This window comes from Squalius cephalus (assembly GCF_949319135.1).
Source record: "Squalius cephalus genome assembly, chromosome: 3".
NCBI lineage: Eukaryota > Metazoa > Chordata > Actinopteri > Cypriniformes > Leuciscidae > Squalius > Squalius cephalus.
Window position 1 is genome coordinate 920,136 of NC_137124.1, and position 14,450 is coordinate 934,585.

The 14,450-nt window shown below is 51.7% G+C and overlaps 1 protein-coding gene across 1 annotated transcript in view; it reads right to left on the bottom strand.

Annotated features, from left to right (window-relative positions):
• rela (v-rel avian reticuloendotheliosis viral oncogene homolog A) overlaps nucleotides 1-14,450 on the bottom strand; it is a 33,616-nt gene that overhangs the window by 12,461 nt on the left and 6,705 nt on the right. The window contains exons 2-5 of the mRNA XM_079865883.1: nucleotides 3,344-3,382; nucleotides 3,112-3,248; nucleotides 2,513-2,658; nucleotides 219-310 (exon numbers count right to left, since the gene is read on the bottom strand). Coding sequence (XP_079722009.1) covers nucleotides 219-310; nucleotides 2,513-2,658; nucleotides 3,112-3,248; nucleotides 3,344-3,382 — 414 coding nt within the window. The remainder of the gene's footprint in view (nucleotides 1-218; nucleotides 311-2,512; nucleotides 2,659-3,111; nucleotides 3,249-3,343; nucleotides 3,383-14,450) is intronic.

Consider the following 14,450-nt stretch of genomic DNA (forward strand, 5'->3'; position numbering starts at 1 on the left):
TAATAATATTTCAGTGTTTTACTGTATTTCTGATCTGATAAACACAGCTTTAGTGAGCAGAAGAGACTCTTTCAGAACATCTCACAGATCCCAAACTTAGATGGCAGTATATGGATTTATCTTTATATATTCACATATACACTATATATGTGTGTGTGTGTGTGTGTGTGTGTGTGTGTGTGTGTGAGTGTGAGTGTGTGTGTGTGTCAGTCACTCACTATTAAAGGGGTTGTTCTGTGTTTGCAGTCGACATGAAACTGCGTCTCCCACATCCTTCTTCTTCACACACTGAATACCCAGATTCTGGAAACTGAAACACAGAGATGAGTCGGCAGAGCGAGTCAAGAGAGTCATTACAGGCGGAGCAAAGACGCTCGGGAAACGGACACACTCGGCCACAAGATGGAGAACCTCGGAAACACACCAGAGAACAGCTCTGAGAGTGTGTGTGTGTGTGTGTGTGCGCGTTCATCAGAGTAAAGCTCTGAGAGTGTGTGTGTGTGTGTGTGCGCGTTCATCAGAGTAAAGCTCTGAGAGTGTGTGTGTGTGTGTGTGTGTGTGTGTGCGTTCATCAGAGTAAAGCTCTGAGAGTGTATGTGTGTGTGTGCGTTCATCAGAGTAAAGCTCTGAGAGTGTGTGTGTGTTCATCAGAGTAAAGCTCAGAGTGTGTGTGTGTGTGTGTTCATCAGAGTAAAGCTCAGAGTGTGTGTGTGTGTGTGTTCATCAGAGTAAAGCTCAGAGTGTGTGTGTGTTCATCAGAGTAAAGCTCTGAGAGTGAGTGTGTGTGTGTGTGTGTGTGTGTGTGTGTGTGTGTGTGTGTGTGTGTGTGTGTGTGCGTTCATCAGAGTAAAGCTCTGAGAGTGTGTGTGTGTGTGTGTTCATCAGAGTAAAGCTCTGAGAGTGAGTGTGTGTGTGTGTGTGTGTGTGTGTGTGTGTGTGTGCGTTCATCAGAGTAAAGCTCTGAGAGTGTGTGTGTGTGTGTGTGTGTGTGTTCATCAGAGAAAAGCATCTCTGAGCCGAAACAGGAACAAACTGAGCCGGAGTCTAAATTTAGCCCTGACCGAGAACACACACATCTGAGACTGGCCTGCAGCGTTTCACACATCTGGGGCTTTTACACGTCAGAACAAAACTAAAAATGTATATTAAATATATATATATAAATAAATGTGATGTGAGTGAGGGCGATCTCAATGGTAACATACTAAACTAAAATGATGCAATTTAAACGACTTTACAGTCCAAATAATACAGGTTTAGATGGAGGAACTGCTTCCAGTGTGAAGCGCTTTGATATAGTCATTAAATAATTAAAATCAGTTGCTGTAAAACACTTAGTTTATAACACACTCACACACACATTTACTCTCACACTCACACATGCCCACTCACTCTCACTCTCTCTCACTCACTCTCACTCTCTCACTCACACACTCTCTCACTCTCACTCACACTCACTCACACACTCACTCACTCACTCACACACTCACACACTCACACACTCACACACTCACACACTCACTCTCTCACTCTCTCACTCACACTCACTCACACACTCACTCACTCACTCTCTCACTCTCTCACTCACTCACTCACACTCTCACTCTCTCACACTCACTCACTCACTCACTCACACTCACTCACTCACTCACTCACACTCTCTCTCTCACCCTCACTCACTCACACTCACTCACTCACTCACTCTCTCACTCTCTCACTCTCTCACTCTCTCACTCTCTCACTCACACTCACTCACACTCTCTCTCTCACTCACTCACTCTCTCACTCTCTCACTCTCTCACACTCACTCACACTCACTCACACTCACTCACTCTCACACTCACTCACTCACACTCACTCTCACACTCTCACTCTCTCTCACTCTCACTCAGTCACTCTCTCTCTCACTCACTCACTCTCTCACTCACTCTCTCTCAGTCACTCACTCACTCACTCTCTCACTCACTCTCTCACTCTCTCTCACTCTCACTCAGTCACTCTCTCACTCACTCTCTCACTCACACTCACTCACACTCACTCACTCACTCACTCACTCTCTCACTCTCTCTCACTCTCACTCAGTCACTCTCTCTCTCACTCACTCACTCACACACACACTCTCTCACTCACTCACTCTCTCACTCACTCACTCTCTCACTCACTCACTCACTCACTCACTCACTCACTCACTCACTCACTCACACTCACTCACACTCACTCACTCTCTCTCACTCTCTCTCACTCTCACTCAGTCACTCTCTCTCTCACTCACTCACTCACACACACACTCACTCTCTCACTCACTCACTCTCTCTCTCTCTCACTCAGTCACACTCTCACTCACTCACTCACTCACTCACTCACTCACTCACTCACTCACTCACTCACTCACTCACTCACTCTCTCACTCTCTCACTCACTCACTCACTCACTCTCACTCACACTCACTCTATGTCACTCTCACACACTCTCTCTCACTCTTACACACACTCTCTCTCTCACACACACACACCTGTGTATTCGCCGCTCCTGTAAATCGGCCTCATAATACCCGTGTTTGCAGTCTTTTCCCACCAGCTCGTGTGGGTGTGGCTTGTGCGGCTGGTTCTTGGTTACCAAGGAGATTCGCACTCTCAGCGGCCCGCTGTAGTTGTGAACCTATGGAAAGAGCCGTACAGTCATGTGACGATTGCTGCCACATTCCTGAACGAATCAGCCGTTTGAACAAATCGGTTGAGTCAAAGATTCAGTGACTCATTCATAAACAACTGCCTCATTCCTGAACGAGTCAGCAGTTTGAACGAACAGTTTGAATGAATGACTCAATGACTCATTAAGACGGTCACCTGCCGCCACCTACTGGTGGTTTAGTTTCGTGTTTAAAAAGCATCATTCTTTCCAACATTTCATATTTGTATTTAAAACAATCTCATAACATTATTTAATGCAATTGTAATTTTTCAGTGTAAATGATTTAATTTGATTGATAATAGCCCTATAGTGTCTTATTATTCTAATTTAATTTATTGATCAAATCAATTTTTTTATTTACAATGAAAGATGAAGCATCAGTACTGCAGCATGAAACACATCAGATCTGATCTCACTCACCTTGATGGCGGGGTGTGTTTTTGTGGTGTCGTTGCTCTTCTCTCCCGGGATGCTCCCGGCAGATCGGCCCTCACACTTATATCGGAAGCGCATTCCTCGAGCTTTCGGCTGCTCGATCACCTCCACATACGGAGGCCCTTCAGGAAAACACCAGAGAAACTGATGATGAATGACTCGTCTAATCTACAGCCAACACTAATGACACACACACACACACACACACGCTTCCTACCTTGGGACACCGGGGACGCTCCCCACTGGTGAAACAGTCCTGGAAGAACCAGTGAAAGATTAGAGACACAAAGCAGTTTATACAACAAAAAAGATCTCGAGAGAGTTGTCATATGAGTCAAACATGCCTGAACGAGACTTCGGCTTAATGTAATGTGAATCGCTTTGATATAGTCATGAATTAATTAAAATCAGCTGCTGGAAAACACTCAGTTTATAACACACACAAACTCACTCCCTCACTCCCTCACTCCCTCACTCACTCCATTTCACAATGAAAAGCAACTCGTTAGTTTTTCTGATCTTCATGCATGAATCATTTTGGATTCACACATAAGAGTGTGTGTCTGAAAACCACCTTCAGCCTGAGACTGTGGAGAAGAGCTCTGATTGGCCAATGCGAACATCGGGTTCTGTGAAGGGGCGGGGCTTCACTGTCATTCAAATAATGTACATTAATGCAAAAAAAACCCTAATGATCCTAAAAACAGGCAAATGGGCTTCAATTTCTGTAAGCAAATATTATTTCTTTATTATTTAGATTTTGAGGTGAAATAGAACCTGCACTCTGAAAAAAAAAAGTCAGTAGAAAGTGTCAAATGTGCATTAATTTGATTATTTTGAACTTTTTCAGCATTATCGCAGGTTCACTGAAGAACACTGAACTATTTTGTTTTGATGTTTAATTCAAAGAAATCAGTTTGAGTGAATGATTCAATGACTCACTCATAAAGACTTCACTTGATTCATTACTGAATAAATCAGCATTTTTGAATGAATCTCTTGAATAAATGATTCAGTGATCAATAAAAATGTTAACAGTCATTAACATTTAGGTTATTTATGATATAATATTATGAGTAAAATATAATTTCCCCTTTTTGGATGGCAAAACGTGATTTAAACTTCACAATTATTGCGGCTATCTCAAATGACAGTGATTAGATCGAATAACCACGATTAATCAATAACTGCGACAGTAAAAGTGCATTAAAGAGTAAAACTACACATAAAAAGTATAAAAACATACACAGATACAACAAGTCATGCTCAGGAAAACAATACAAACAAAAAGTAATAATGGTTTCATTAAACAGTCGAGTACCAAGAGAAACGGCAGATCTGTGCTAATACTGCCGCTTCAGTTCTTCAAGAGCTTGTTGCAGACCAGACGCTTCAGCTGCGGGTCTCTGAGAGGTCCAGTTGTGGACTCCCCAACACCAGACGCTTCAGCTGCGGGTCTCTGAGAGGTCCAGTTGTGGACTCCCCCACACCAGACGCTTCAGCTGCGGGTCTCTGAGAGGTCCAGTTGTGGACTCCCCCACACCAGACGCTTCAGCTGCGGGTCTCTGAGAGGTCCAGTTGTGGACTCCCCAACACCAGATGCTTCAGCTGCGGGTCTCTGAGAGGTCCAGTTGTGGACTCCCCCACACCAGACGCTTCAGCTGCGGGTCTCTGAGAGGTCCAGTTGTGGACTCCCCAACACCAGACGCTTCAGCTGCGGGTCTCTGAAAGGTCCAGTTGTGGACTCCCCCACACCAGACGCTTCAGCTGCGGGTCTCTGGTAGGTCCAGTTGTGGACTCCCCCACACCAGACGCTTCAGCTGCGGGTCTCTGAGAGGTCCAGTTGTGGACTCCCCCACACCAGACGCTTCAGCTGCGGGTCTCTGAGAGGTCCAGTTGTGGACTCCCCCACACCAGACGCTTCAGCTGCGGGTCTCTGGTAGGTCCAGTTGTGGACTCCCCCACACCAGACGCTTCAGCTGCGGGTCTCTGGTAGGTCCAGTTGTGGACTCCCCAACACCAGACGCTTCAGCTGCGGGTCTCTGAGAGGTCCAGTTGTGAACTCCCCCACACCAGACGCTTCAGCTGCGGGTCTCTGAGAGGTCCAGTTGTGGACTCCCCCACACCAGACGCTTCAGCTGCGGGTCTCTGAGAGGTCCAGTTGTGGACTCCCCCACACCAGACGCTTCAGCTGCGGGTCTCTGAGAGCTCCAGTTGTGGACTCCCCAACACCAGACGCTTCAGCTGCGGGTCTCTGAGAGGTCCAGTTGTGGACTCCCCCACACCAGACGCTTCAGCTGCGGGTCTCTGAGAGGTCCAGTTGTGGACTCCCCCACACCAGACGCTTCAGCTGCGGGTCTCTGAGAGGTCCAGTTGTGGACTCCCCCACACCAGACGCTTCAGCTGCGGGTCTCTGAGAGGTCCAGTTGTGGACTCCCCCACACCAGACGCTTCAGCTGCGGGTCTCTGAGAGGTCCAGTTGTGGACTCCCCCACACCAGACGCTTCAGCTGCGGGTCTCTGAGAGGTCCAGTTGTGGACTCCCCCACACCAGACGCTTCAGCTGCGGGTCTCTGAGAGGTCCAGTTGTGGACTCCCCCACACCAGACGCTTCAGCTGCGGGTCTCTGAGAGGTCCAGTTGTGGACTCCCCCACACCAGACGCTTCAGCTGCGGGTCTCTGAGAGGTCCAGTTGTGGACTCCCCCACACCAGACGCTTCAGCTGCGGGTCTCTGAGAGATCCAGTTGTGGACTCCCCAACACCAGACGCTTCAGCTGCGGGTCTCTGAGAGGTCCAGTTGTGGACTCCCCCACACCAGACGCTTCAGCTGCGGGTCTCTGAGAGGTCCAGTTGTGGACTCCCCCACACCAGACGCTTCAGCTGCGGGTCTCTGAGAGGTCCAGTTGTGGACTCCCCCACACCAGACGCTTCAGCTGCGGGTCTCTGGTAGGTCCAGTTGTGGACTCCCCAACACCAGACGCTTCAGCTGCGGGTCTCTGAGAGGTCCAGTTGTGGACTCCCCCACACCAGACGCTTCAGCTGCGGGTCTCTGAGAGGTCCAGTTGTGGACTCCCCCACACCAGACGCTTCAGCTGCGGGTCTCTGAGAGGTCCAGTTGTGGACTCCCCCACACCAGACGCTTCAGCTGCGGGTCTCTGAGAGGTCCAGTTGTGGACTCCCCAACACCAGACGCTTCAGCTGCGGGTCTCTGAGAGGTCCAGTTGTGGACTCCCCCACACCAGACGCTTCAGCTGCGGGTCTCTGAGAGGTCCAGTTGTGGACTCCCCCACACCAGACGCTTCAGCTGCGGGTCTCTGAGAGGTCCAGTTGTGGACTCCCCAACACCAGACGCTTCAGCTGCGGGTCTCTGAAAGGTCCAGTTGTGGACTCCCCCACACCAGACGCTTCAGCTGCGGGTCTCTGGTAGGTCCAGTTGTGGACTCCCCCACACCAGACGCTTCAGCTGCGGGTCTCTGAGAGGTCCAGTTGTGGACTCCCCCACACCAGACGCTTCAGCTGCGGGTCTCTGAGAGGTCCAGTTGTGGACTCCCCCACACCAGACGCTTCAGCTGCGGGTCTCTGGTAGGTCCAGTTGTGGACTCCCCCACACCAGACGCTTCAGCTGCGGGTCTCTGGTAGGTCCAGTTGTGGACTCCCCAACACCAGACGCTTCAGCTGCGGGTCTCTGAGAGGTCCAGTTGTGAACTCCCCCACACCAGACGCTTCAGCTGCGGGTCTCTGAGAGGTCCAGTTGTGGACTCCCCCACACCAGACGCTTCAGCTGCGGGTCTCTGAGAGGTCCAGTTGTGGACTCCCCCACACCAGACGCTTCAGCTGCGGGTCTCTGAGAGCTCCAGTTGTGGACTCCCCAACACCAGACGCTTCAGCTGCGGGTCTCTGAGAGGTCCAGTTGTGGACTCCCCCACACCAGACGCTTCAGCTGCGGGTCTCTGAGAGGTCCAGTTGTGGACTCCCCCACACCAGACGCTTCAGCTGCGGGTCTCTGAGAGGTCCAGTTGTGGACTCCCCCACACCAGACGCTTCAGCTGCGGGTCTCTGAGAGGTCCAGTTGTGGACTCCCCCACACCAGACGCTTCAGCTGCGGGTCTCTGAGAGGTCCAGTTGTGGACTCCCCCACACCAGACGCTTCAGCTGCGGGTCTCTGAGAGGTCCAGTTGTGGACTCCCCCACACCAGACGCTTCAGCTGCGGGTCTCTGAGAGGTCCAGTTGTGGACTCCCCCACACCAGACGCTTCAGCTGCGGGTCTCTGAGAGGTCCAGTTGTGGACTCCCCCACACCAGACGCTTCAGCTGCGGGTCTCTGAGAGGTCCAGTTGTGGACTCCCCCACACCAGACGCTTCAGCTGCGGGTCTCTGAGAGATCCAGTTGTGGACTCCCCAACACCAGACGCTTCAGCTGCGGGTCTCTGAGAGGTCCAGTTGTGGACTCCCCCACACCAGACGCTTCAGCTGCGGGTCTCTGAGAGGTCCAGTTGTGGACTCCCCCACACCAGACGCTTCAGCTGCGGGTCTCTGAGAGGTCCAGTTGTGGACTCCCCCACACCAGACGCTTCAGCTGCGGGTCTCTGGTAGGTCCAGTTGTGGACTCCCCAACACCAGACGCTTCAGCTGCGGGTCTCTGAGAGGTCCAGTTGTGGACTCCCCCACACCAGACGCTTCAGCTGCGGGTCTCTGAGAGGTCCAGTTGTGGACTCCCCCACACCAGACGCTTCAGCTGCGGGTCTCTGAGAGGTCCAGTTGTGGACTCCCCCACACCAGACGCTTCAGCTGCGGGTCTCTGAGAGGTCCAGTTGTGGACTCCCCAACACCAGACGCTTCAGCTGCGGGTCTCTGAGAGGTCCAGTTGTGGACTCCCCCACACCAGACGCTTCAGCTGCGGGTCTCTGAGAGGTCCAGTTGTGGACTCCCCCACACCAGACGCTTCAGCTGCGGGTCTCTGAGAGGTCCAGTTGTGGACTCCCCAACACCAGACGCTTCAGCTGCGGGTCTCTGAGAGGTCCAGTTGTGGACTCCCCAACACCAGACGCTTCAGCTGCGGGTCTCTGAGAGGTCCAGTTGTGGACTCCCCCACACCAGACGCTTCAGCTGCGGGTCTCTGAGAGGTCCAGTTGTGGACTCCCCCACACCAGACGCTTCAGCTGCGGGTCTCTGAGAGGTCCAGTTGTGGACTCCCCCACACCAGACGCTTCAGCTGCGGGTCTCTGAGAGCTCCAGTTGTGGACTCACCCACACCAGACGCTTCAGCTGCGGGTCTCTGGTAGGTCCAGTTGTGAACTCCCCCACACCAGACGCTTCAGCTGCGGGTCTCTGAGAGGTCCAGTTGTGGACTCCCCAACACCAGACGCTTCAGCTGCGGGTCTCTGAGAGGTCCAGTTGTGGACTCCCCAACACCAGACGCTTCAGCTGCGGGTCTCTGAGAGGTCCAGTTGTGGACTCCCCCACACCAGACGCTTCAGCTGCGGGTCTCTGAGAGGTCCAGTTGTGGACTCCCCCACACCAGACGCTTCAGCTGCGGGTCTCTGAGAGGTCCAGTTGTGGACTCCCCCACACCAGACGCTTCAGCTGCGGGTCTCTGAGAGCTCCAGTTGTGGACTCACCCACACCAGACGCTTCAGCTGCGGGTCTCTGGTAGGTCCAGTTGTGAACTCCCCCACACCAGACGCTTCAGCTGCGGGTCTCTGAGAGGTCCAGTTGTGGACTCCCCAACACCAGACGCTTCAGCTGCGGGTCTCTGAGAGGTCCAGTTGTGGACTCCCCAACACCAGACGCTTCAGCTGCGGGTCTCTGAGAGGTCCAGTTGTGGACTCCCCCACACCAGACGCTTCAGCTGCGGGTCTCTGAGAGGTCCAGTTGTGGACTCCCCCACACCAGACGCTTCAGCTGCGGGTCTCTGAGAGGTCCAGTTGTGGACTCCCCAACACCAGACGCTTCAGCTGCGGGTCTCTGAGAGGTCCAGTTGTGGACTCCCCCACACCAGACGCTTCAGCTGCGGGTCTCTGAGAGCTCCAGTTGTGGACTCACCCACACCAGACGCTTCAGCTGCGGGTCTCTGGTAGGTCCAGTTGTGAACTCCCCCACACCAGACGCTTCAGCTGCGGGTCTCTGAGAGGTCCAGTTGTGAACTCCCCCACACCAGACGCTTCAGCTGCGGGCCTCTGAGAGGTCCAGTTGTGGACTCCCCCACACCAGACGCGTCAGCTGCGGGTCTCTGAGAGGTCCAGTTGTGAACTCCCCAACACCAGATGCTTCAGCTGCGGGTCTCTGAGAGGTCCAGTTGTGAACTCCCCAACACCAGACGCTTCAGCTGCGGGTCTCTGAGAGGTCCAGTTGTGGACTCCCCCACACCAGACGCTTCAGCTGCGGGTCTCTGAGAGGTCCAGTTGTGGACTCCCCAACACCAGACGCTTCAGCTGCGGGTCTCTGAGAGGTCCAGTTGTGAACTCCCCAACACCAGACGCTTCAGCTGCGGGTCTCTGAGAGGTCCAGTTGTGGACTCCCCAACACCAGACGCTTCAGCTGCGGGTCTCTGAGAGGTCCAGTTGTGGACTCCCCCACACCAGACACTTCAGCTGCGGGTCTCTGAGAGGTCCAGTTGTGGACTCCCCAACACCAGACGCTTCAGCTGCGGGCCTCTGAGAGGTCCAGTTGTGGACTCCCCCACACCAGACGCTTCAGCTGCGGGTCTCTGAGAGGTCCAGTTGTGGACTCCCCCACACCAGACACTTCAGCTGCGGGTCTCTGAGAGGTCCAGTTGTGGACTCCCCCACACCAGACGCTTCAGCTGCGGGTCTCTGGTAGGTCCAGTTGTGGACTCCCCCACACCAGACGCTTCAGCTGCGGGTCTCTGGTAGGTCCAGTTGTGGACTCCCCAACACCAGACGCTTCAGCTGCGGGTCTCTGAGAGGTCCAGTTGTGGACTCCCCCACACCAGACGCTTCAGCTGCGGGTCTCTGAGAGGTCCAGTTGTGGACTCCCCCACACCAGACGCTTCAGCTGCGGGTCTCTGAGAGCTCCAGTTGTGGACTCCCCAACACCAGACGCTTCAGCTGCGGGTCTCTGAGAGGTCCAGTTGTGGACTCCCCCACACCAGACGCTTCAGCTGCGGGTCTCTGGTAGGTCCAGTTGTGGACTCCCCAACACCAGACGCTTCAGCTGCGGGTCTCTGAGAGGTCCAGTTGTGGACTCCCCCACACCAGACGCTTCAGCTGCGGGTCTCTGAGAGGTCCAGTTGTGGACTCCCCCACACCAGACGCTTCAGCTGCGGGTCTCTGATAGGTCCAGTTGTGGACTCCCCCACACCAGACGCTTCAGCTGCGGGTCTCTGGTAGGTCCAGTTGTGGACTCCCCAACACCAGACGCTTCAGCTGCGGGTCTCTGGTAGGTCCAGTTGTGGACTCCTCCACACCAGACGCTTCAGCTGCGGGTCTCTGAGAGGTCCAGTTGTGGACTCCCCCACACCAGACGCTTCAGCTGCGGGTCTCTGAGAGGTCCAGTTGTGGACTCCCCCACACCAGACGCTTCAGCTGCGGGTCTCTGAGAGGTCCAGTTGTGGACTCCCCCACACCAGACGCTTCAGCTGCGGGTCTCTGAGAGGTCCAGTTGTGGACTCCCCCACACCAGACGCTTCAGCTGCGGGTCTCTGAGAGGTCCAGTTGTGGACTCCCCCACACCAGACGCTTCAGCTGCGGGTCTCTGAGAGGTCCAGTTGTGGACTCCCCAACACCAGACGCTTCAGCTGCGGGTCTCTGAGAGGTCCAGTTGTGGACTCCCCCACACCAGACGCTTCAGCTGCGGGTCTCTGAGAGGTCCAGTTGTGGACTCCCCCACACCAGACGCTTCAGCTGCGGGTCTCTGAGAGGTCCAGTTGTGGACTCCCCCACACCAGACGCTTCAGCTGCGGGTCTCTGAGAGGTCCAGTTGTGGACTCCCCAACACCAGACGCTTCAGCTGCGGGTCTCTGGTAGGTCCAGTTGTGGACTCCCCCACACCAGACGCTTCAGCTGCGGGTCTCTGAGAGGTCCAGTTGTGGACTCCCCCACACCAGACGCTTCAGCTGCGGGTCTCTGAGAGGTCCAGTTGTGGACTCCCCCACACCAGACGCTTCAGCTGCGGGTCTCTGAGAGGTCCAGTTGTGGACTCCCCAACACCAGACGCTTCAGCTGCGGGTCTCTGAGAGGTCCAGTTGTGGACTCCCCCACACCAGACGCTTCAGCTGCGGGTCTCTGGTAGGTCCAGTTGTGACATCAGCCGTATTTTTAGGCTCTGGCATTTCTCAGATAGCTTTTCTTTGATCTGGGTCTGCTCTTACACCTCCTGCACTGACGATGTGTCCTGGGAACCTCACTTGAGGCACTGCAAACTAGGGATCGACGATATGGATTTTTTAGTGCCGATGCCGATACCGATTTTTTTTCATCAGCCTTAGCCGATGACCGATACGGGTTGCCGATTTTCTTGGGCCGATATTTGGAGGCGATACTGCTTTTGCTCACTCAGTTTACATCATAAAAATGACACGTATATAATATATAATGATAACAACTGTTACAAGTCTCAATTAAGAAATGAACATTTATTGAACTTAAAAAAAAAACAATATTTGACAAATATTAAAAACGTGAGGTAGAACAGAAAAAAAGTTCAGTGCTGAAAATACTGAAAATAAATATTTAAGCATAATTCAAATTCTGAAAATAAATTCTGAAAATAAATATTTAAGCATAATAAATAAAATAATTTGACTGGAACATGTTATTCTGTGTAGTTGTCTGATATATGTAATCGTGATCTCCATTTTAAACAAAACAAAAACGATTTTAAACCAAATAGATTCTAAGTTTATTATGAATCAGGGATCACGTCTAAAACGTGTGGAAAGCACGGCCACGCCGCTTCTACAAGCGCTTGCGTCTGTTGTTGCTATGCAAACATGAACTGCTCTCTCCATGATGACGAGGAAGTAAGGATTAATTTATTTCTAGCCCTTTACGACTACATATATTTATGGAGATGAGAAATAAAAACCCGCCCTGTCCAGCTATGATCCGCTGTTCGGCCGAGCTTTCGATGTTGTCATGGAAAGGTCAGTTGTGACCTGCGTGCGCTTCTGGCATTCTGAAAAGTTTAGATGTTTTCATCTCACCACGGCATAGGAGCGCCTGGACAAACGAGCGCGCTGCATCGCATGCGTGTCGCAACCGCGTCGCTTCTTTTATGAGCACACGTCCAAACCTCAGCCAGGTGGTCGCTGAATAAAACTCCCACAAATATCACGGAATCACCGAACAACGTCGGCATTATTTAATCCTATGACCAGTGTTTGTAACAGCTGCCGTATGCATATGGATAGCCTCAAACTTAGCTATTTGCAGCTCCCTAAATACAATGACAAGCAGTTTTATAGATGAGGCATTCGCGTTTTCCATTTGGACCCACAAACTTGCTTAGCTATAGTTGCACGCACATATAGAGCAACGTACGTGTTTCCACTTCCAAAGTGTATTTCAGCTAAGTCAAACAGTTAAAAGATGCTTTGAAATTTTAAAACTAACCGTTGTCTAGAAGAGGCTTCCAGCACTGTGTGGGAGGCAGTGCATGGGCTGCACGTGAACTGCAGCGTCTCCAGCAACACAGAGCTGCCTGCGGACGCCTGTCTGTAATTAATGCCGGGAAAAAAACTATCGGCGAACGCAGCAGCCGCGTATCGGCCAATGCCGATACACGTCAAACCCGCAAATATCGGCCCGATTTATCGGCCGACCGATATATCGGTCGATCACTACTACAAACTGACATTTTTCATTCAGTGTCAACCCTTTCTGTTCCAGGCAGTTCAGGACCTTGATAACTGTAACTTGTACCGACATGTTGCTTGGTCCACGCAGCTTCTTGTTCGGGGGGCTCGTCTTTGAGTACAAGCTCTCTGGGACGGTCCAGTTTGAAAAGAACTTGCTCACTGTTCACTGCAATGGACTTTTGCCAGACATCAGTGGAATTCTCAGACTTTACAGCTGCCAGGAACACAGTGTCTGTACTCTCCGTCTCATCACGATGACATACTTCCTCCAGAGTTGTCTTTGTTGTGCAGATGGCAGCGACGTGGCCTGGCTCGCTGGACGGCTGCTTGTGGCTCTCCACATCTGCCACATCCCTCGCTGGCTTCCTCCTGTGTGTTCTCATTCTGGTTGTCATTGCGGTCCTTTTAGTGCAGATCTTGGTTTTATTTTGTATTTTAACATGTCCATGTTTACCTCATACCGCGTGCTTGTCTTAAGATCGTCTGCTGCTTGTTTATTTCTTCACTTTGTCTTATTTTTGTGATGGCTTTAATGAGTGTGAGCTCGGGGTCAAGCTGTAATCTCTCTGACCATCCGTGATCTCGAAGGCCAACTACCAGTCTGTCTCGTATCGTTCCCTCTTGAAGGACTCCGTACTGGCAATCTTCTGCTAGTTTATGAACAGCAGCGATGAACATTTCAGCTGATTCGCCCGGCTCTTGGCACCTCTTGTTGAACTTAGCCCTCTCATAGATCACATTGTGTTTACATACGCAGTGTTTCTCGAACGCTTCTTTAACTTTGTCATATTTCTGTCCGTCTTCTTCAGAAAGAGCCAGCATGCACATGATCTCATCAGCTTTATCTCCCATTGTGTAGATAAGCGGATCATATCTAATTTAGATAGGCCTATGTCACGTCTAATCCAATTTAGACGATATTTGCGCAGGTTCTGGCGTCTGAATATTATTTGGCGTACCCCAGTTTTGGCTTTCGGCGCACATACACTTTTAGTAAGAATCCTTTGATAAATAAGACCCCAGTATTATAGTGTGTTATCCTAAGATTCATAATGTATGACACTAAAGAAGAGGATAATGAAAGAGGAATATCCAGAAAGGGTGGGAGGCAGTAAACACTCCATGACCTACTTAAACCTGGAGTGTGTGTTGTGCTGATGATGATGACTAACCCGTCTGGAAGCTGAAGAGCAAACAGTCTGCCATGACAGTGCATTTAAAATCAACATGACACAGCATTCATAATAGAGCTGCACAATATACACACTTTACTTCTGCAACGTCACGTTTAAACAAGTGAAACAAAAACATCAGGCATATCTCATGAACACACACATATTACAACTAGTCATAACTCATGTAAACAGGAAGGCGCATGTCGCCCTGGTTAATCACTGCATCTGCACCTTTTATGGTTATTATGATGGAAAATGAGTGTGTTCCTGCCAGAGGGTCAAGGTTCCAGAACCACATGATCATTATGGTGGGAAAAGCATCTTTCGGCAGT